We start from the raw sequence: 21,674 nt of genomic DNA, 5'->3' as shown, positions 1-21,674 counted from the left end.
TTTAGCTCAATAAAAAACATAAAAGAAATCTTAAGCTTAAAAGACCAGAAAAATCTGAAATAAATTGAATACTATAGACTGAAGTCTGATGGGGTAAATCCTGCCTGTATTTTAAGCTCGGGAGAAAAGACAAGTCATTACAAGAAAACATAAAGTTTCAGAAAAGCCTGTTAAACCTCTTAGAGCATGCGTGTGGTCTGAGCCTGTGGGAGAAGCACATCACTGAATCTGATATCTACGAGATAAACCAATTATTGGAAAAGGGAAACTTGTGTTTTGAGACAAATGCTCACAGTTATGGCAGTTTACTGCAAAAAGCCACACAGTTTGACTCTTCAGACACTCCTTAGTAATAACTCAGTAATAATCCCCCTGACATGCTGATTTAACTTAAAACCTTCTATGAGCGCAGCCTTCGACCACTGAACTTCTGTTGTGCGGTTGTCAGCAACATGAAGATACAGCCCCGTCAAAAGCCCTGCTATCATGGACATGCCATAAATCTTCCTCGTGCTTGCTATAAATACTTGACGATAACACCTGAACCAGCCCGGTATAAAGGTCGCACTAACTTTTAGCTACTGGTGAGCAACTAAAGACTACCGGGTCAGTCCCCCTTTGTAGTTAGCCCCGCCTCGCTTCGCACACCTGTGACGCACGGCGAGCCGCACCTGTCCGCCCTTCTACACCCTGCCTCCTGGGATGCGCCCCTGCTTGGGCTCATATCACTTTCCACTACTCCTCCTGTCCGGAACATCCTCATCACCTACTTCCTCTCCGTAGTTTGTGTGTGTGTGTGTCTGTGTGTGTGTGTGTGTGTGTGTGTGTGTGTGTGTGTGCATCTTTGTGTGAGTGTGTATGTCGGTTCACCAGTCGCGCTGCATGGAGCTCCTGACTTACCTCCACGATTCAGAGCTTGTGGCCCGGTTCCAGCGGCGATGCGGACTCTTCCTCGTCGAAAGCGCTCATCTCAAGCCCGAGAGACCACGTGGGCAGCTGGTGAGGGACAGATTGGACCACCACGACCGCAATTCCAACTATAAATACAAGGAGAATGGATACGCTTCACGTGTAAGGTTTCTCCTTTAGTTCAATCAAAGCACCGGGGTGAAAGTGTTCATTTTTATTTATTTATTTATTTAAGTCCTGCTGTATGGCATTAAATTCAGTAGAATAAAGCACAGGTGGTGTCGAATCTCTGAGAATTCACTTTCGGGTTCATTAGATTTATTTGAGATTATGCAAAACAAGCTGTCTGGCTTTTCCCGTTTGACTGGCTGCTTCTGGCAGCCAGCAGATCGCCATGTGCACTATAACAAGTTGAGTCACACACTAACATGTAACAGTGGCCTTGTTGTTTTTCTAAGTGACGTCACGTGAAGATGTAGTCAGGTTACATTCTGACTTAAGAATGAAAGATTTCTTGATAAACGGATCAGCACAAAGCAATATGGATGTTTTTAAAGGCTAGGAAACCTCAGTAACTGCAGTATATCTCCTTCTATGAGACTTATATACCGACAGAAAAGGCTGTGATATCCTCTGTGACTCTGGAGGACCTTTGCCAGGTTAATTTCCCCCCATTATGCCACAGTGATGTTGTAAGTGTGTCTTGGAAATCTTTATAACATAAAGTGTGAGTAACAAAGTGGAAGTGCCGGGTTAGAAAGCAGTGGGGATTTACTAGGCAATGTGAGGTTTAATAGGAGAGTCTAAGCAGTTGCATTATGGGGGATGTTGGACCCATGAGATTAAAACTGCAATTTAGGTGTCTCTGTGAATCCACTGGTTTCATGATAGTCATGCTTGAGTAAAGGAATCCTATAGGCTTCAAACTGCCTGCTTTTTAAATGAAGAAGCTTTATAAGAAAAGTTATATGTCGCAAACAAAAGGTGTGTCTGGTCTGATCTGATCTGATCTGACAGACAGCCAGGCGTTATGCAGCTTGTTCCATGATGTTTACATTTCATGTGCAGGACTGCGGTAGGCCTCGTTACGAGGTGAGGAACTGGCCGTTGCACTTCCTCTTCCTGCTGTCGGCCAGCCTCGGGCATGAAATCTTCTACATCACCTGTCTGCCCAACATACATTGGAGCGTGGACCCTTTCCTGTGCCGCCGCCTTCTCAACACGTGGGCCGTAAGTCGCAGCTGGAGAGAGTGTGTCTTTGTGTGTGAGTGTGTGTGTATATGTCAGTCAGACTGCATCAGCGTGCACAAGCCTCCAGTCTGATGTCTTTTTCCTTCACAATGCCACATCTCTTCTCTCTGCTTCTCTGCCTTCTTCTCTTCACCTTTCAACCTCCTTTCATCCTTGCCCCCCCTCCTCCAGTGACCTGTCTCTGACACCATCATGTGCATATATCCCCAGGCCTTGGGGTGGGGGGGCACAGGGGCCAGCCTGACCAGGACCCCTGACATGGTGAAAGGCCACACATGAGGACACATCAGTGGGAAAGTACTGTTAGGAGCTCCCCTTCAGATGTGTATTCTGGCAGAATCGAGCGCATGATGACCCTGAAAACATGTCAAACCCCAGAAGGAGTCTAGATGTAGACACACACAGACGGCCTCACTCTTTGCAGTGTGTGTGATGGGCAGTGTGTTTTCATGCCCTTTGTGTCCCTGCCCCGAATCCTGGGTGGATGCCCTGTATCTGAACTCCGTGTTTTTTGGGGGCGGGGTGGATTGGATATCATTCTTCTGGAATCCTGGCTGCACCATGCCCCTGTGTGAACTTTCAAACACACACCTAAACAGCTACACACACACTCGCAGTCCCCATCTCACTTGCTAAACACACTCATTGCCCTCCCTCTAGTTAGACATTACCAGCGTTACTGCGTGCTCTCCTCCCCCTGCTCTACCAGCAGAGTGTTTTATTGGCCTCGTCGGTGCATTTGAGCGTTCTCTCTCTCTGGACCTACCATTTGGTCTGTCAGCCCTCGGGGCGTGTCAGCCCGCACCTCTAACTTCTCAAAGCGCCCCGCCATTGTGTTGGTGGAGTTATCTGAGGTTAATGCAGGGCTCTGCACCCCCCGTCCTCTCTTCTGTCGCGCACATAAACAGCAAATCTTCGCGCTGGCAGCAGGGATGCCACATGCACCCTTGTGTCCTTCACTGCTCGCTCTTGGCTTTACTTAAACAATGACTTTGGTTGACTTAGAAAACAGTTACTGTGCCTCACCATATGGTCACGAATTACACAGGTGTCATTGTAACATAGAGTTATGCAAATCACATGTGCTGTTTAGAATATCAAAAATTTCAGGTTTACATCCGCACAATTGCATAGTTTTTGTTTTTTTAACCACGTGAGGTGTTCTAATATGATGTTCCTACATAGTGATAAAAAGTAATTTTATTCCCAGAAAAAGCCACTTCTAACAAAATGTTAGAACAAACCATGTGATACAAATAAGATTATTCTCAAATGGAAAAGTAAAGGCCCGCTCAGCAAAGACAATTCTGTAGAAACTTACAAAGGAGCACCGGAGGATCGTACTCTAAATCATAAAAGTTAAAAGAACTGCTTAAAACTGTGCCCAGAAGAATAACAGTTTCCACTTCCTTATTAAAGCTATTACAGTAAATTGCAGAAACTATGCTGTGGGGACCTGGCATATTGTCTCCACAGCCATATTATGGAGGAATGTGACTCCCAGAATGCCCATTGTACAAACCCAGCCCCTATTATTTGTAGTTAAGGAGTCGTGAAGTCAGGAAAGTTAAACTTTTCAAGGCTTTATTGTAAAAGGAATCATGTGATGTTCAATCTGAACACAAAGGTTGTTTTTTTTCCTGGACTCTACTAGAGGAGCAAAGTGATCTAAGTAATAGGTGGGTGGGGACTTTGTTTGTGATGACCATTTTATATGACATCATGTAGAGCCAACACTATATAAAAACTGTCAGACTCCGAGCAGTCAGAGCTGGATCAGAGAGATTATCTGTACATACACCGACCTTTGAAACTTTGGTTATGTTTAATAGTGGCAGCCACTATGAGAGAAAATAAAATAAAGAATGATAGGTACACTTTAAAAAGACAAAATAATAACGTAAATTCAAACATAAAATTATCCCAAAAGTTATTATTATAGGAAAAAGGCACCGCACAGTGTTTTAATGACTCTGCATGTTATCTGAACATTATGTTGGTGTATAAGCTCAGTTTTAAGGAAATCCATGATAGAACCTCTTGAAGCTGTGATATCGGTGGTTATATTCACTGATACTTCACTTTGTTTGGTGCATTCATTAACAGGGTTAGGGTCCTACCATGATTTATCACAATAATTCTGATGACACATGTATTTTACAGCACCTTGGAGGTCATATATTAGAAAAATATATGAGCTAGCCACCCAGTTTTGAGCTAAGCTAAGCTAAGCTAAGCCCCTTAGCATGTCACCATGAACTAACATTCTTGTGTTTTTGACTTATAAACAGTAGCCTGTGGGACAGCCAATCTCCTCCACACACACACATACACACACACACACACACACACACACTCATTTTCATATCTTAGTGAGGACATCTTGCTTCTCCTAGCCGCTTACACTAACCCTAACAATCAAAAATGAATGCCTAACCCAAACCCTTAGGCTAAATCTCACCATAGCCTAATTGTAACAATGACACTAAACCACATTTTGAGCCTAAAAAATGCCTTTAAACTTGTGGGGATGGGCATTTAATCCCCATATGTGACTGTTGGTCCCCACAAGTCTAGTGACATGCTAATTTTCTGTCCTCACAAAGATGCACACGCTTGCACAGAGTCTCATCTACATGTTGACAGATCAAAGTCCAAAGCTGCTCTGGCCTCGATCAATATACTTATTCACAGGATCACTCAGAGCATGTGTGAGCTATCTTTAACTCTTCCCCTAATGTGGCCAGACTGTCCCTGGGCCAACCCGTTTGATGTGACCGTTACGAGGAGACACTGGGGTGACAGCTTCACTGGAGGAGCTGAATGTGATGTTTGTGTGGATGGTGAGTTCAGAGGGTGGTGGAGGGGTATCATATCATGCAAGCACTTGAACTGGTATGCAGATCCATTGTGTGAAGGCAGACGGTGGGGGTGCACACTAGTATGGATTATTGCTTGAATACACAGTTGTGACGTACGAAAGGGGTCGGGTTTGCCATTGTCTGACCTCAGTTTATTGTTCACCTCCTGGAGCCAATTATTCTGTCTGTCTCAGTTTGTGTGGGTACAGTCAGTGTAGACGCAAATATTGCAATAACACACTTCATATTCAGTCATGACCAGAGGATAGGGATAGGGAGAGAAGGGACAGTGTAGTTTTGGATGAGGAAAACAAAGAGGTTTGTGAGCTCTGGTTTACCACCAGAGCTCACAGTGAGAGATACTGTCCATATCCAATGCAATTCTCCATTGCAGAAGTGCCTTAAATCTGCATTGTTTCTTCTGGCCTTTAAGGGGTTTATATAAAAGTCTAGGAAAAAAGGTCTCTATTAATCACTTGATTTGTGATGTCAGTTCACACTTACCTAATTCCCCAGTCCCAATTTCTAGGAACTGGTTGGTTTGGCAGTTGAGTACAATGTGTACCTTGAAGGCGGACTTTCTTCGTTTCTGGTTTCCATTTGCCTTTATCAAGTTTCACTGCCACTCAAAGTTAGTTAGTGAGTGTTTGCAGACACATTGACTATGGGTGACTGCTATAATGTTTAAGTGACCAGCACTATCTTTGCAACCAATTCTACCTAGCAACAGCCCCCAGCAACCATTGCGCAACTGGTTGCAGAATAAGACTGGATGTTCCCAGAGGGGTCCCAAACTGGCAACAGAGGTCTAATAGGTTTGTCCTTTATTCACTACTTTTCGCTAAGTCAAACTTAACACTATGATTAATATATATATATATATATATATATATATATATATATATATATATATATATATATATATATATATATATATATATATATATATACAGTGGGGCAAAAAAGTATTTAGTCAGCCACCGATTGTGCAAGTTCCCCCACTTAAAATGATGACAGAGGTCAGTAATTTGCACCAGAGGTACACTTCAACTGTGAGAGACAGAATGTGAAAAAAAAAAATCCATGAATTCACATGGTAGGATTTGTAAAGAATTTATTCGTAAATCAGGGTGGAAAATAAGTATTTGGTCAATAACAAAAATACAACTCAATACTTTGTAACATAACCTTTGTTGGCAATAACAGAGGTCAAACGTTTACTATAGGTCTTTACCAGGTTTGCAAACACAGTAGCTGGTATTTTGGCCCATTCCTCCATGCAGATCTTCTCAAGAGCAGTGATGTTTTGGGGCTGTCGCCGAGCAACACGGACTTTCAACTCCCGCCACAGATTTTCTATGGGGTTGAGGTCTGGAGACTGGCTAGGCCACTCCAGGACTTTCAAATGCTTCTTACGGAGCCACTCCTTTGTTGCCCGGGCGGTGTGTTTTGGATCATTGTCATGTTGGAAGACCCAGCCTCGTTTCATCTTCAAAGTTCTCACTGATGGAAGGAGGTTTTGGCTCAAAATCTCACGATACTTGGCCCCATTCATTCTGTCCTTAACACGGATCAGTCGTCCTGTCCCCTTGGCAGAAAAACAGCCCCATAGCATGATGTTTCCACCCCCATGCTTCACTGTAGGTATGGTGTTCTTGGGATGCAACTCAGTATTCTTCTTCCTCCAAACACGACGAGTTGAGTTTATACCAAAAAGTTCTACTTTGGTTTCATCTGACCACATGACATTCTCCCAATCCTCTGCTGTATCATCCATGTGCTCTCTGGCAAACTTCAGACGGGCCTGGACATGCACTGGCTTCAGCAGCGGAACACGTCTGGCACTGCGGGATTTGATTCCCTGCCGTTGTAGTGTGTTACTGATGGTGACCTTTGTTACTTTGGTCCCAGCTCTCTGCAGGTCATTCACCAGGTCGCCCCGTGTGGTTCTGGGATCTTTGCTCACCGTTCTCATGATCATTTTGACCCCACGGGATGAGATCTTGCGTGGAGCCCCAGATTGAGGGAGATTATTAGTGGTCTTGTATGTCTTCCATTTTCTGATGATTGCTCCCACAGTTGATTTTTTTCACACCAAGCTGCTTGCCTATTGTAGATTCACTCTTCCCAGTCTGGTGCAGGTCTACAATTCTTTTCCTGGTGTCCTTCGAAAGCTCTTTGGTCTTGGCCATGGCGGAGTTTGGAGTCTGACTGGTTGAGGCTGTGGACAGGTGTCTTTTATACAGATGATGAGGTCAAACAGGTGCCATTCATACAGGTAACGAGTGGGGGACAGAAAAGCTTCTTACAGAAGACGTTACAGGTCTGTGAGAGCCAGGGATTTTCCTTGTTTGAGGTGACCAAATACTTATTTTCCACCCTGATTTACGAATAAATTCTTTACAAATCCTACCATGTGAATTCATGGATTTTTTTTTCACATTCTGTCTCTCACAGTTGAAGTGTACCTCTGGTGCAAATTACTGACCTCTGTCATCATTTTAAGTGGGGGAACTTGCACAATCGGTGGCTGACTAAATACTTTTTTGCCCCACTGTATATATATATATATATATATATATATATATATATATATATATGTACAGTCTAGGCATGGCACAAAGGGTCACAACAGCGGGCAGCTCACATATTTGATTTTATTGGATTTGGGCACCAAATATCCTCCATGATTCAACCCAGATGGATTTGTGTCTCCTCCAAAGATCAACCTGGGGATCTTTTACTTAGCTGAACGTGTTACTCAAACCACACTAGCTTTACATGCATAGTTATCCTCACACTTTGTTTTGTGGTAATTAGCAATTTTCATTTCATAGCATTGCATTAAATGAATTGGCAATTTTTAAACATATTCACAAGCTCATTTGTGCTATTAGGTATGTTTTTGAAGTCTGAGTAATTATTTCTCCCAGCCTTAAACCTCAATTAAATCTACTGGTTCAGATTTGTGCCTAAAAGACAGAAATGACAGTATCAATCGTCTCATCTAACTCTCGGTTAAAGTGTGCATGTGTTAATTCTAGTCTGTGTAGCAATGATGAACCAGACAATGATGGGCTATCTCTGTAGGAAAGACTCTTTCTATCCCACCTATGAACACAGCAACCCTCAAGAAGAGGTTTTATCAGTCCGAGCTCTGACTTCAGCCTCATCCAGCATATTAATTTATATTGTTTAAGATTGACACGGATGTTCAGTGTCCTCACACAATTGGTCCTATCATTTTTCTATCTGCATCTGTTTCTCTAAATAGTTGCTGCACTAACAGCGGGTCAGAAGATGTGCTCTTATATCATTTTCCATGGTAACAAGCGTTTCCTGATTACAGTGTCAGTGGAGATGGTAATAACAACCTCTCTATTCTCTCCCTTAAACACACACATTAGCATCCTATCTCCCTCTCCATGAACTAGCCTCCCTGCTTCTTGCTAAGACAGCCATTCATTAAATATACAAGGCAGAGCTTTAAATAACCCGGAGCTGGAGCAGGCTGCCCCACCGAGGGCCACTGGGGATCTCATGAAAAAGAATAGGCAGCACATTTGGCAGGACACACACATCGGTACAGCACGCCTGCACACCTTGCGCCGACTGTGTCATTGTGTCAGAACCCCTCTGTCTCACCATACCAGCTGGAGACGCTGCATCAGCAAACTCTACTTTCTTCAGTCGTCTGTTCCTTGTGGTAGATTTTGTTACCATACTAGTGCAGCATCTGCACTTTATACAAGTGTGAGTCTCTGCTCTTGGGCAGTTTTTCTTTTTTGAGTGGGGACGATGATTACTTATTTATGAGATTGTGTGATTAGCTTTAAAGTGGGATCCTTGCTTCCTCTTTGCATTATTTTATCATCTAATTTCTGCTTTTGTGGCCAGCATACTTTACTACACTTCTGCAGCATTTCTTATTGCTTTATTGTAATAATACACCATAGTAGAAGGGATGGCAGGTATATACCATTTGAAGCTAGCAACACGGTACCATAATGCACTACTAAAGCTGTGCTTTTCTATCGTTTGCAGTTAGTGATGTACGTCGGCCAGGTGATGAAGGACCTCCTGAAGCTGCCTCGCCCTTTCTCTCCCCCTGTTGTCAAGCTGGAGACACGTGTAGACGCAGAATACGGACTGCCCTCCACCCACGCTATGGCAGCAACTGCCATCTCCTTCACACTTTTACTAAGCGCCACCTCCAGAATACAGGTGAGCATTCAGGAGAAACATGAAACACAGCAAGCAAGCTTAATGATATCTGTTCCAAACTGGCTCAGATTCACTTTCCGGAGTTTTCAACATCATCCCAGAATTTCCACCAGCAAATGAAGCTGGCTTACATCCAAAATGAGTCACAGCAACAGTAAGGAAAAAGCTATCAACCAGTAAATTTCACCCTCGTTATCACACTATGAGCACTATGGGGACCATAATTACAAAATAATGTCATGTTCTGTTCAATAAGTGTTCAAACCTGCAATTAAGCCGTGTTTTTACATAGACTTGTATACAACAGGTCTTCATTTTGCAACCACACCAGTTGTACCCTCCTTGCAAGAAAGCCAGTTTAGCTTCACTTGTCAGACCCCAAAGTAACTAAAGTCAGTGCACATTACACTTCAGCCATGTCCATCTGGAACTTCATTACAGTGTCTGTCTGTATAAAACTGAAGTACGTCACATACAATTTGTTGGGTTTCCATGACACTGCAGCTTTAAGGGGAATGTGTCAAAATCTGCTGGAAGGATTGCCATAAAATTTGCTGCCTAAAATTACACTATTTAGACAAAAGGATTGAACTACTACACTTTACACCTACAGGAGCTGCTCGGTCATAGATATCCATGCCATGAAGCTCCCGGCACACAGTTTTTATGCTGGTATTAACAGCAGAGGAGGTTTGGAGCTCTGAAGTTGCAGTTATCCTGCTAGCAGTTGATTGAGGAATATCGAGGAGAGCAGAAATTTCACAAACTGACTTGTTTTAATGCTGGTATCCTATTACAGTTCATGCTTGAATTCAGTGAGCTCTTTAGCTCACTGAATTTTGGTGGCGCTGTCACTTGGTGTTCGCTCGCTCTGTGGTATAGTATCGCTTCCTGTTCCTGCTCAAACACAGTGGTGTTTCTGAGTAGCTTATTTGCTTAGCAGTTTAATTAACAACTTTTAAATACATTCTTTTTTTCTTCCACAGTATAATCTTCACGTGCTTCATCCGAAGCACACTTTCTGTGTACTCACTACCTAATTTATAGCCAAAGTATTCACTCACTGTCTCTGTACTGTTTCGCTAGCTTAGCTCGTAGCCGACCCGTTAGCACCATGGCTACTTCACCTGTCCCTTCTGCACTTTCTTGCTCATTGTGTCAGATGTTTAGTTACTCCTCGGCCTCCTTTAGCAGTAATGATATCTGTAACAAATGTAGCATATTTGCAGCTCTGGAGGCCAGGATTACTGATCTGGAGACTCGGCTTTGCACCCTTCTCTCACCCTTAGCTAGCCAGGCCCCTGTAGCTGGTGCAGCCGAAGATAGCGTAGGCCCCGCTAGCTGTTCCCCGGCAAATCCCAAGCAGCTGGGGAAAGACGGCTGGGTAACGGTGAGGAGGAAGCGTAGTCCTAAACAGAAGCCCCAGGTACACCACCAACCCGTTCATGTGTCTAACCGTTTTTCCCCACTCTGCGACACACCCGCTGGGGGTCAAACTCTGGTAATTGGTGATTCTGTTCTCAGACATGTGAAGCTAGAGACACCGGCAACCATAGTCAATTGTCTTCCAGGGGCCAGAGCAGGCGACATTGAAGGAAATTTAAAACTGCTGGCTAAGGGTAAACGTAAATTCAGTAAAATCATAATTCACGTCGGCAGTAATGACACCCGGTTACGCCAATCGGAGGTCACTAAAATCAATATTGAATCGGTGTGTAACTTTGCCAAAACAATGTCGGACTCTGTAGTTTTCTCTGGTCCCCTCCCCAATCAGACCAGGAGTGACATGTTTAGCCGCATGTTCTCCTTAAATTGCTGGCTGTCTGAGTGGTGTCCCAGAAATGATGTGGGCTTCATAGATAATTGGCAAACCTTCTGGAGGAAACCTGGTCTTGTTAGGAGAGATGGCATCCATCCCACTTTGGATGGAGCAGCTCTCATTTCTAGAAATATCGACAAATTTATTAAACCCCTCAAAACATGACTATCCAGAGTTGGGACCAGGAAGCAGAGTTGCAGTCTTACACGCCTCTCTGCAGCTTCTCTCCTCCTGCTACCCCCCCAAAAACCCATCTCCATAGAGACTGTGTCTGCTTCCAAAAAGACAAAAAACAAACTAAAAACCAGCAACAAACAACTTAAACATTTACAAAGAAAGAACAATACAGTATCCACATCTGAACCAAAGAGTAAAACAGTGAAATGTGGATTATTAAATATTAGGTCTCTCTCCTCCAAGTCTCTGTTAGTACATGACTTAATAATTGATCAACAAATTGATTTACTCTGCCTTACAGAAACCTGGTTGCAGCAGGATGATTATGTTAGTTTAAATGAATCAACACCCCCGAGTCATTCTAACTACCAGAAATCTCGAAGCACAGGTCGAGGGGGCGGTTTGGCAGCAATTTTTCACACCAGTCTATTAATTAATGAAAGACCAAGACAGACTTTTAATTCATTTGAAAGCCTGATGCTTAACATTGTCCACCCCAGCTGTGAAACTCAGAAACCAGTCTTACTTGTTATCATCTATCGTCCACCTGGGCCTTACACAGAGTTTATGTCTGATTTCTCAGACTTTATATCTAATTTAGTTCTGAGCTCAGATAAAATAATTATTGTGGGTGATTTTAACATCCATGTTGATGCTAAAAATGACAGCCTCAACATGGCATTTAATCTGTTGTTAGACTCAATTGGTTTCTCTCAAAATGTAAAAGAACCCACCCACCACTTTAATCACACTCTAGATCTTGTTTTAACATATGGCATAGAAACTGAACATTTAACAGTGTTTCCTGAAAACCCTCTCCTGTCTGATCATTTCTTGATAACATTTACATTTACAATAATTAATTACGCAGCAGTGGAGAGTGGACTTTATCAAAGTAGATGTCTTTCTGAAAGCGCTGTAACTAAGTTTAAGAATATAATCCAGCCACTGTTATCATCGTCAATGCCCTGTACCAACACAGAGCAGAGCAGCTATCTGAACGCTACCCCAACAGAGGTCGATTATCTTGTTAATAATTTCACCTCCTCACTACGTACGACTCTGGATACTGTAGCTCCGGTGAAAACTAAGGTCTCTAATCAGAAGTACCTGACCCCGTGGTATAATTCTCAAACACGTACCCTAAAGCAGATGACTCGTAATCTGGAGAGGAAATGGCGTGTCACAAATTTAGAGGATCATCATTTAGCCTGGAGAAATAGTTTGTTGCTTTATAAGAAAGCCCTCCGCAAAGCCAGAACAGCTTACTACTCATCACTGATTGAAGAAAATAAGAACAACCCCAGGTTTCTCTTCAGCACTGTAGCCAGGCTGACAAAAAGTCAGAGCTCTTTTGAGCCAACCATCCCTTTAACGTTAACTAGTGATGACTTCATGAACTTCTTCACAAATAAAATTTTTATCATTAGAGAAAAAATTACCAATAATCATCCCACAGATGTAATATTATCTACAGCTACTCTTAGTTCCATTGATGTTAAGTTAGACTCTTTTTCTCCAATCGATCTTTCTGAGTTAACTTCAATAATTACTTCCTCCAAACCATCAACGTGTCTTTTAGACCCCATTCCTACAAATCTGCTCAAAGAAGTCCTGCCATTGATTAATTCTTCGATCTTATATATGATCAACCTATCTCTAATAATCGGCTATGTACCACAGGCCTTCAAGGTGGCTGCAGTTAAACCTTTACTCAAAAAGCCATCTCTAGACCCAGCAGTCTTAGCTAATTATAGGCCAATCTCCAACCTTCCTTTCATATCAAAAATCCTTGAAAGAGTAGTTGTCAAACAGCTAACAGATCATCTGCAGAGGAATGGTTTATTTGAAGAGTTTCAGTCAGGTTTCAGAGTTCATCACAGCACAGAAACAGCTTTAGTGAAGGTTACAAATGATCTTCTTATGGCCTCTGACAGTGGACTCATCTCTGTGCTTGTCCTTCTTGACCTTAGTGCAGCATTCGATACTGTTGACCATAATATCCTGTTAGAGCGATTAGAACATGCTGTAGGTATTACAGGTATTGCACTGCAGTGGTTTGTATCATATCTATCTAATAGACTCCAATTTGTGCATGTAAATGGAGAGTCCTCTTCACACACTGAGGTTAATTATGGAGTTCCACAGGGTTCAGTGCTAGGACCAATTCTGTTTACATTATACATGCTTCCCCTAGGCAGCATCATTAGAAGACATAGCATACATTTTCACTGCTATGCAGATGACACCCAGCTCTATCTGTCCATGAAGCCAGATAACACACACCAATTAGTTAAACTGCAGGAATGTCTTAAAGACATAAAGACTTGGATGGCCACTAACTTTCTGCTTCTTAACTCAGATAAAACTGAGGTCATTGTACTCGGCGCTGAAAAGCTTAGAAATATGGTATCTAACCAGATTCTTACTCTGGATGGCATTACCTTGGCCTCCAGTAACACTGTGAGGAACCTTGGAGTCATTTTTGACCAGGATATGTCCTTCAACGCACATATTAAACAAATATGTAAGACTGCGTTCTTCCATTTGCGCAACATCTCTAAAATTAGAAATATCCTGTCTCAGAGTGATGCTGAAAAACTAGTTCATGCATTTATTACTTCCAGGCTGGACTACTGCAATTCATTATTATCAGGATGTCCAAAAAACTCACTGAAAAGCCTTCAGTTAATCCAAAATGCTGCAGCAAGAGTACTGACAGGGACTAGAAAGAGAGAGCATATTTCTCCTGTTTTGGCTTCCCTTCATTGGCTTCCTGTTAAATCCAGAATTGAATTCAAAATCCTGCTCCTCACATACAAGGTCTTAAATAATCAGGCCCCATCTTATCTTAATGACCTTGTAGTACCATATTACCCTATTAGAGCACTTCGCTCCCACTCTGCAGGCCTACTTGTTGTTCCTAGAGTATTTAAAAGTAGAATGGGAGGGAGAGCCTTCAGTTTTCAGGCCCCTCTTCTGTGGAACCAGCTTCCAGTTTGGATTCGGGAGACAGACACTATCTCTACTTTTAAGATTAGGCTTAAAACTTTCCTTTTTGCTAAAGCATATAGTTAGGGCTGGACCAGGTGACCCTGAATCCTCCCTTAGTTATGCTGCAATAGATGTAGGCTGCCGGGGGATTCCCATGATGCATTGAGTTTTTCCTTTCCAGTGACCTTTCTCACTCACTATGTGTTAATAGACCTCTCTGTATTGAATCATATCTGTTATTAATCTCTGTCTCTCTTCCACAGCATGTCTTTTATCCTGTCTTCCTTCTCTCACCCCAACCGGTCGCAGCAGATGGCCGCCCCTCCCTGAGCCTGGTTCTGCCGGAGGTTTCTTCCTGTTAAAAGGGAGTTTTTCCTTCCCACTGTCGCCAAAGTGCTTGCTCATAGGGGGTCATATGATTGTTGGGCTTTTCTCTGTATCTATGAAGCGCCTTGAGGCGACATTTGTTGTGATTTGGCGCTATATAAATAAAATTGAATTGAATTGAATTGAATTTAGAACGACGCAATTTTTTAGTCTCACAGTCAATGAGACTAAACACCTGAATTCAGAGATAAGACTTTAGTCACTACAGTGTATGTCTGTGATAAACTGTAACTTAAACTTCGATATTTCCATCATTGGTTTTATTTAACCAAGGCGTATCTACCACTATGATGGTGAACCTGTTCCACACAACATTGAGCCGTAAAGTCAAATTTCAGAACTTGCCTGTTTTTATAATTTGGCTTCAGTGAGAGTTGTAGATAGGTCATTTAGGATCAGTAAAAATTGACATTAAATTGACATTTTTTAAAAAAAATTCCACTGTAAGAATGTCAGGTGACTAGTGGACATATTTATAAACTCTGAATATTCAAACTGTTAGCATAATAATGTCAGCATTAAGCTCAGTGTGGCTTAACATTAGGAATATAAACAAATCATAATCAGCTTCATGGCTGACACGATTTGGACTTTTTCTAAATATTTCTTCTAGTTCAGTTCAATTCAATTTTTATTTATATACCACACAATTATAACAACAGTTGCCTCAAGTGCTTTATATTATAAGATACAGATAAGACCCAAACAATCAGGGGATTAAGCAAGCATTTGGCGACAGTGGAAAGAAAAAAAACTCTCTTTTAATGGGAAGAAACTTCCAGCCGAACGATGGGAGGGGCGGCCATATGTGACAGGTGGGGTTGAGGGGAGGGAGACAGGATAAAACACACGATGTGGTAGAGAGCCAGAGATTAATAATAACTAAAGATTAAGAATGATGTGGCAATTGATACCGAGTGATGTGTAAACACGTAGAAAGGGAAAAAGGTGAGTGAAAAAGAAACACTCAGTGGATCGTGGTAAGCCCCCAGCAACCTAGGCGTATTGCAGTATAATTAAGGGAGGATTCAGGGTCACCTGATCCAGCTCTAAATATATGCTTTATTAAAAAGGACATCTTTAAGCCGAATCGAAGTAAAGAGCTTGTCTGTCTCTAGAATGCAAACTGGGAGCTGGTTCCACAGAAGTGGAGCCGAAAAGCTGAAGGCTTTGCCTCCCGTTCTACTTTTAAATATCCTGGGCACCACAAATAAACCTGCAGTCTAAGCGCGAAGTGTTCAAACGGAGTGATACAGGACTGTGAGGTCTGTGTGGCCTGATTATTCAAGGCCTTGTACATGTGGACTTATGAGAAAGAGGAAAATGAAACAGCATTTTACTATGACATTCTGCACTTACTCTGCAATGCTGAAAAGCCTGACAAATACCAACTTAAATAACTTCAGGCTCTAACATTTATCTCTTTTCTTAAATGTTTATCAAGCTTGGGGTCACAGGCTACGCCCCTGACAGGGCATCCCAGGGCTAACACAATAAGATGATCAGGATATAACATCAATCAGACATTTTCCATACAAACTGTTTCTTGATTTGCTACTGAGATAATATTACTGAAACTGAACAGTCATGGTTCATTACCGTTGCCTACCACAGATGATGTATTTCATCTGCTATTAGAGCTGGGAAGTGTTGGCTAAGTGGATGTTGAACTGTAATTCAGACACTAGGTTTCTAATTAGATGTGCTATTAAACTGCCATTGGATTTTATGGACCGCAGTAAGATTGGGTGTTGAGTTATCCCAGCTAAATGATCGTTTTCTCTCAGATCCAAGTGTCGTCACTGGGATCCTGAGGATGGCGGTTTGGGATGAAGGGAGTGGCCCAGCTGTCCATCACAGAGTCGTGCCTGAGCTGTTGGACAATGGGTGGGGAAGGGCGGGGCCAGCAGTCACCATCAGTCACCATCAGCCACACCCGTCGAGCTGCTGTTTGGTCTTCTGATGGACTCCGCTGAGTCAATGACTGTCAGTCCACGTCTCCACCTCCCTCCTCCTCCTGACTCTTCCTCTCTTTATCTTTCCCACTCCTCTGTCGAGTCAATAAAGCAATCAGGGGCTCAATCATAGACTGTCTTAGTCAAGCAGTGTGTTTGACTGAGGACCTGAATGAATGCTAAACCCTTCAGTTTAGTAGTTTACAGTCTCCGGAGCTGTCAGACTGATTTGCGGTTGGATCGTTTAGGCTAGCTCTGTGTCACACTTTGTTGCAGTGGCTGTTCTCAGGGTCAGAGAAATCAGATCAGCACCCCAGGGACGTGCATGTACAGTAGAGCCCTTAAACGTGTCCCGAAATTCCTCAAGGAATGCCCTGAAAGAAAAGAGCATGTATCACTATAGATGAGTAGCAGGCTGTTGCAGAGGCCACTGAATAGCCACAAGGCCTTGGGGCAACTTCTCCCCAAGCAGGTCAGAGGTCACGACAGTCAATCACAGAGCGACTCTTTCCCCCCTCCTTTCTCTGACATCCTTTGTGGCCATTCATAAAAAAAACTCTCTTCATGAACTAGCAGTGAATAGGCTTCCAGCTGCAGAGGACAGGAACAGACACAGGAAAAAAGGCAGAGGGCAGGATAAGAGGGGGCTCAGGAGTGGAGGGAGGCGTCTCTTCTCACTGTTATTGAAATGGACGAAGGAAACAAAACCTGCCACTATAGGTAAAAGATGGAGAGACAGTAGAGCGGGGTTGTCAAACATAAGGCCTGGGGGTCAGAATCAGCCTGGCAAAGACTCCAATTCGGGTCACTGGACGGCTTTGAAGAAGGATGGAGATTTTGGACTTTAAACTGTACTCTCATAAGTGCCACAGCTTTTTCTACTGATAAAGACCTCCTCCATGCCCATTTACACTACACCAAAGTAATTTTAAGCTCAAACAGTCATGCTGAGAGGCCTTCATTTTCTACACCAGGATTTCGTTATCGTGTGTAAAAAGTGAGAAGTGCTGTTGGAATTGCACTTCTTTATCTTGTATTAAAATATCTCAAGAATTAATTGTGCAGTAAAAACTTCTTTTCATTGACAGACAGGGAAGCTTTGCCCATCCAACCCACTGAAGATTAAAGTGAGCTGTATGTGGCCCACAATGTAAAATGAGTTTGACATCCCTGCTGTAGAGGAATAAAGGAGCAGCGACAGGCAGTACATCAGCTAGGCAGGCTATATAACTGGCAGAGACGAGCTAAACGCCCAAATGAGGAGCATTGATGAATGGATGCTTTGATGGCAAAGTGGAAAGAAAAAAAAGCACCAAATAAAATCAATTCTTGGGTTTTTATCTTGAAAGACTGCACAAGGAAGAATTGTAGACATGCCTGAGCCTGCTGATGTATTTAATCTTTTATCATGTAATCATGTGTGTGTGCTTTTTGCTTGACGGACGCCGTGATGTCTGCTGATAACGTGGGTATTTTTGTGCCTCAGTTCCAGTTCGGGGTGGGCCTGACCATCGCAGTGACACTGGCGACCTTGGTGTCTCTGAGCCGCCTCTACACTGGCATGCACTCGGTTTTGGTGAGCTATTCTCTCAACTCACACACACACATGCACACATACCACAGTATAAAACATTAAAGCTCAACACGGGATTCATTATTCATTGTGTCTGGTTAAGTTGTCTGGCTGAGGCTTTGATCCAAGACTCAAAATTCAGCAGGCACTTCATGCTGCCTTCGTTTAAATGGGAAGCATCAGCACTTATGACTCATGCAGTTCTTTTTTTATCACGTTTATTAAGACCATAGCCATTTAAAATGTGGGATTACGGGAAATATGCTCATCTGCTTTCTTGCTTGCGAGAAAATTCCCAAAACATCTGACTCTAATATCCAGTCACGCTGAGACTGAATGGTAGTTGGCGTCTTTTATGGTTTCGAGTGGCGTATGTCGCGCTGGTCAGTCACACAGAGGCCACACTATTCAGATTTGTGCACAGCACCATAGTAAAATTTGATCTTTATTTACAGTGGAGTACAAGAAGGTTAAATTACTCATCGTCCACTGTTACAACACCATACCTCCTCATAAATGCACCTTGTAAATCATAAATAATATATACGCCTGGTCAGGTTTTATATGATCTAACCTATGCCTGCAATCGATAAATCTTTAATAATTCCTTTGCAACTCTTTGCAGTGTAGAGCACACACTTTCACTTTCTGCCCAAACACATCTCATTCCAGACATTCCTGAATGAAAAAGCATCGGTGTGCACACAGTCAGATTTACTCTGAGTCAGACCTGTCTCCACAATTCTGTCCTCTGAAACATCACAGAGGACACAAACAGAGGTTTACTTGCTTAGGTTGTAAGAAGTGTACACAAAGTCTTGAATGAGAGGTTATGAATGAGACTCATAGCCCATAGCAGAACAAATCACGGGATTCAACAAATATTAACACACATGAGAGGGCAAAAGGTGCCTTCTTTTGATATTAAAGTCTATTATTAATTACCAGGTCAGATCAGGAGGAACTGGTGTATTACAGTGTGTATTTTTCTCCACCTCAGACAGACGAGTTGTTATACAGGAGCTTTCCTCAGACTGAGACCTGGACTCCTTTAAAGCTGTCAGACATGTTGATTTTAGTGTTGGTAAAAGTCTGTGTTTACTAAAGTTTGGATTTTCCTGTCATTTTTCTGCATAAATTCAAAGTAAATATTGTTATATTGTATCACTGTAGTGCACGTGAATGGCTACAGTAAATCAACATAAACAGATTTTTATCCAAAATGACCAAAACCGGCCTGTAGTAGTACATTGTGTTCCTGTTTGAAACACATCAGGAGAGCTAACTGAGCGCTAACAATGGGTCATATTTTCAGAGTAGACACAAAAGTGATAAGTCTTCTTATCTGAGTTTTGTCAAGATAAAAAATACCTGTACCTTTCTGTTTTATTCCTGATGCATTCGTTGTACAACGCCAAAACTTAAAAAAACATTTGGTGGAACACTGTGTAAAATTTAAATACAAACATGCAATGATTTATAGACCTCATGATCTCACATAAGCGCCTTGAGGCGACATTTGTTGTGATTTGGCGCTATATAAATAAAATTGAATTGAATTGAATTGAATTGAATATTTCCTTCACAATAGAACGCAAAAAGCATTTCAAATGTTTAAACTGAGAAAAATGTGAAAAATAGTGGTTCACTTTGAATTTAAGGGCACCAAGACATCTCAAGTTAGGGCAGGGACCGTGTTTGCATAGTGCATTCTAGCTGCGCAACAGTCCTGGGCTGCATTTCTCATTTCATATGGATTGATGCCAAATGTTACAGGCAAGTCAATTATGCACACACACTCTAAAACAAAGCCATGCTGTTATAATAGATGCAGCATATGATTTATCATTGTCTTGCTGAAATATGCAAGACCCTTCCTGAAAAAAACATTGTCTGGAGGGGAGAATGCGCTGCTCTAAAACCTGCATTTACCTTTGAAGACTGATGGTGCCTTTCCAGACGTGCAAGCTGCCACTTCTCTAGGCAGTAATGCACATCCATCCGATCAGAGCTTTTTAACTGAGTGCTGATAACGAGCCAGATGATCCTGTGTTTTCCAAAAAAGAATATCACATTTCAATTTCTCTGACCACAGAGCAGTTTTCCTCTTTGCCTCAGTCTATTTTAAATAATGTTTTCGTCCAGAGAAGACTTGTGTTCCAGAGCGCATGCATTGATTTCTACGACAGAATCTTGACTGTTTTTAGTGCAGTGCTGTGTGAGGATGATGCATGCCTGATGAAAACAGGCAGCCAATATTGATTTTCCACCTTGTCCCTTGCACACAGAGATTTCTCCAGAATCTTTAGATGATTTTATGACTGTAAATGATGAGATATTTAAAGTCTGACGAACAGTATTCTGAAATTTGCAGTTTTCTGCAGATTGGTGAAACTCTGTCTCTCTAAGCTGCTCTTGTTATAACCAATCGCGTTACTGAGCAGTTTCCAAGTAACCTAATTAGTTGCAAAATATTCCTACAGCTGTTTCATTTTATTCCCAATTTTTCAGAAACATGTTGCTGCTATCAAATTCAACATGAGCTAGTATTTTCTTGAAATAGTGAAATGTCACAGTTCAAACATTTGATATGTTTCTTGTGGTCTTTTGTGAATAAAATGCGGGTAGATGAGATATGCAGATGCATTGCAGCATCCCATTTTTTTTTAGGAATTTCGTTTATAAGTGATTTTTCTTTTTCTGCCTCCAGGATGTTATCTGTGGGATCTTGATCTCTGCCGTGCTGTTAGGGGGCACCTATCCCTACTGGGAAACAATGGACCACTTCCAGCTCAACAGCCCCATCTCCCCCATTGTAGTGCTGGTACTGTTCTACTTCCTCTGCTACATATACCCAGAGCTGGACCATTACAGCACCACACGGGGGGATACGACCACCATTCTGGGAACGTGTGCCGGGGCCTCAGCGGGGTACTGGGTGAATCAGCAGCTGGGGCAGACGTTTGAGCCTGAGGGCATGTTGCCTGTACCTTTGCCCACGCTGACAGCGAGCGCACTAGCGCTAGGCATTGGCCGCTTCTTGGTGGGGGCTGTAATACTGCTGGCAACTCGGCAGATAGCGAAAACGGTGAGCCTGCACATGTTGTATTCATGGTACAAAGTACCAAAAAGTGACAACAATGCCAGGAGGAGGAAAGAGATTGAAGTGCCTTCTAAGTTTGCCACATATACATCTGTTGGGCTGGTTAATTCTATACTAGCCAACAGAATTTTCCTTTTTTTGGGACTGTTATGACCTGACTGATCAATATGATCTGAACAAAACCGAACCTCATATTTATCTCAATGTTCTTAAAATGATCATTTTTTTTTGTAATACGTTGCAAGATTTTCAGAAAAAGTCCTCAGAGGGAATGATTCACAACTGTGTACTTGTGACTGACCTGTAACTGAGTTGAAAGAAAATAAAACATTTTGCTTAAATAAAATTTCGTGTTTAAAAGCTTGGTTTCACATGCTGAACACGTCGTTTCCATTTCAGAGCACACAGGTCCAAGTTTCTT

The 21,674-nt window shown here is 42.4% G+C and overlaps 1 protein-coding gene across 1 annotated transcript; it reads left to right on the top strand.

Annotated features, from left to right (window-relative positions):
• Positions 1-688: 688 nt before the first annotated feature.
• Positions 689-21,512, top strand: sgpp2 (sphingosine-1-phosphate phosphatase 2). The gene is made up of 5 exons (XM_006801157.3): positions 689-1,071; positions 1,978-2,139; positions 9,066-9,245; positions 18,064-18,153; positions 20,861-21,512. The coding sequence occupies exons 1-5, from the start codon at positions 859-861 to the stop codon at positions 21,404-21,406; spliced, it is 1,191 nt and encodes a 396-aa protein (XP_006801220.2). The 5' UTR covers positions 689-858; the 3' UTR covers positions 21,407-21,512.
• The last annotated feature ends 162 nt before the right edge of the window (positions 21,513-21,674 follow it).

Source organism: Neolamprologus brichardi, chromosome 14 (assembly GCF_056152115.1).
Source record: "Neolamprologus brichardi isolate AB-2024 chromosome 14, ASM5615211v1, whole genome shotgun sequence".
In the NCBI taxonomy this organism is placed as follows: Eukaryota; Metazoa; Chordata; class Actinopteri; order Cichliformes; family Cichlidae; genus Neolamprologus; species Neolamprologus brichardi.
Note: the sequence above shows the minus strand (reverse complement) of the source record. Positions and strands in the feature narration are given on the sequence as shown.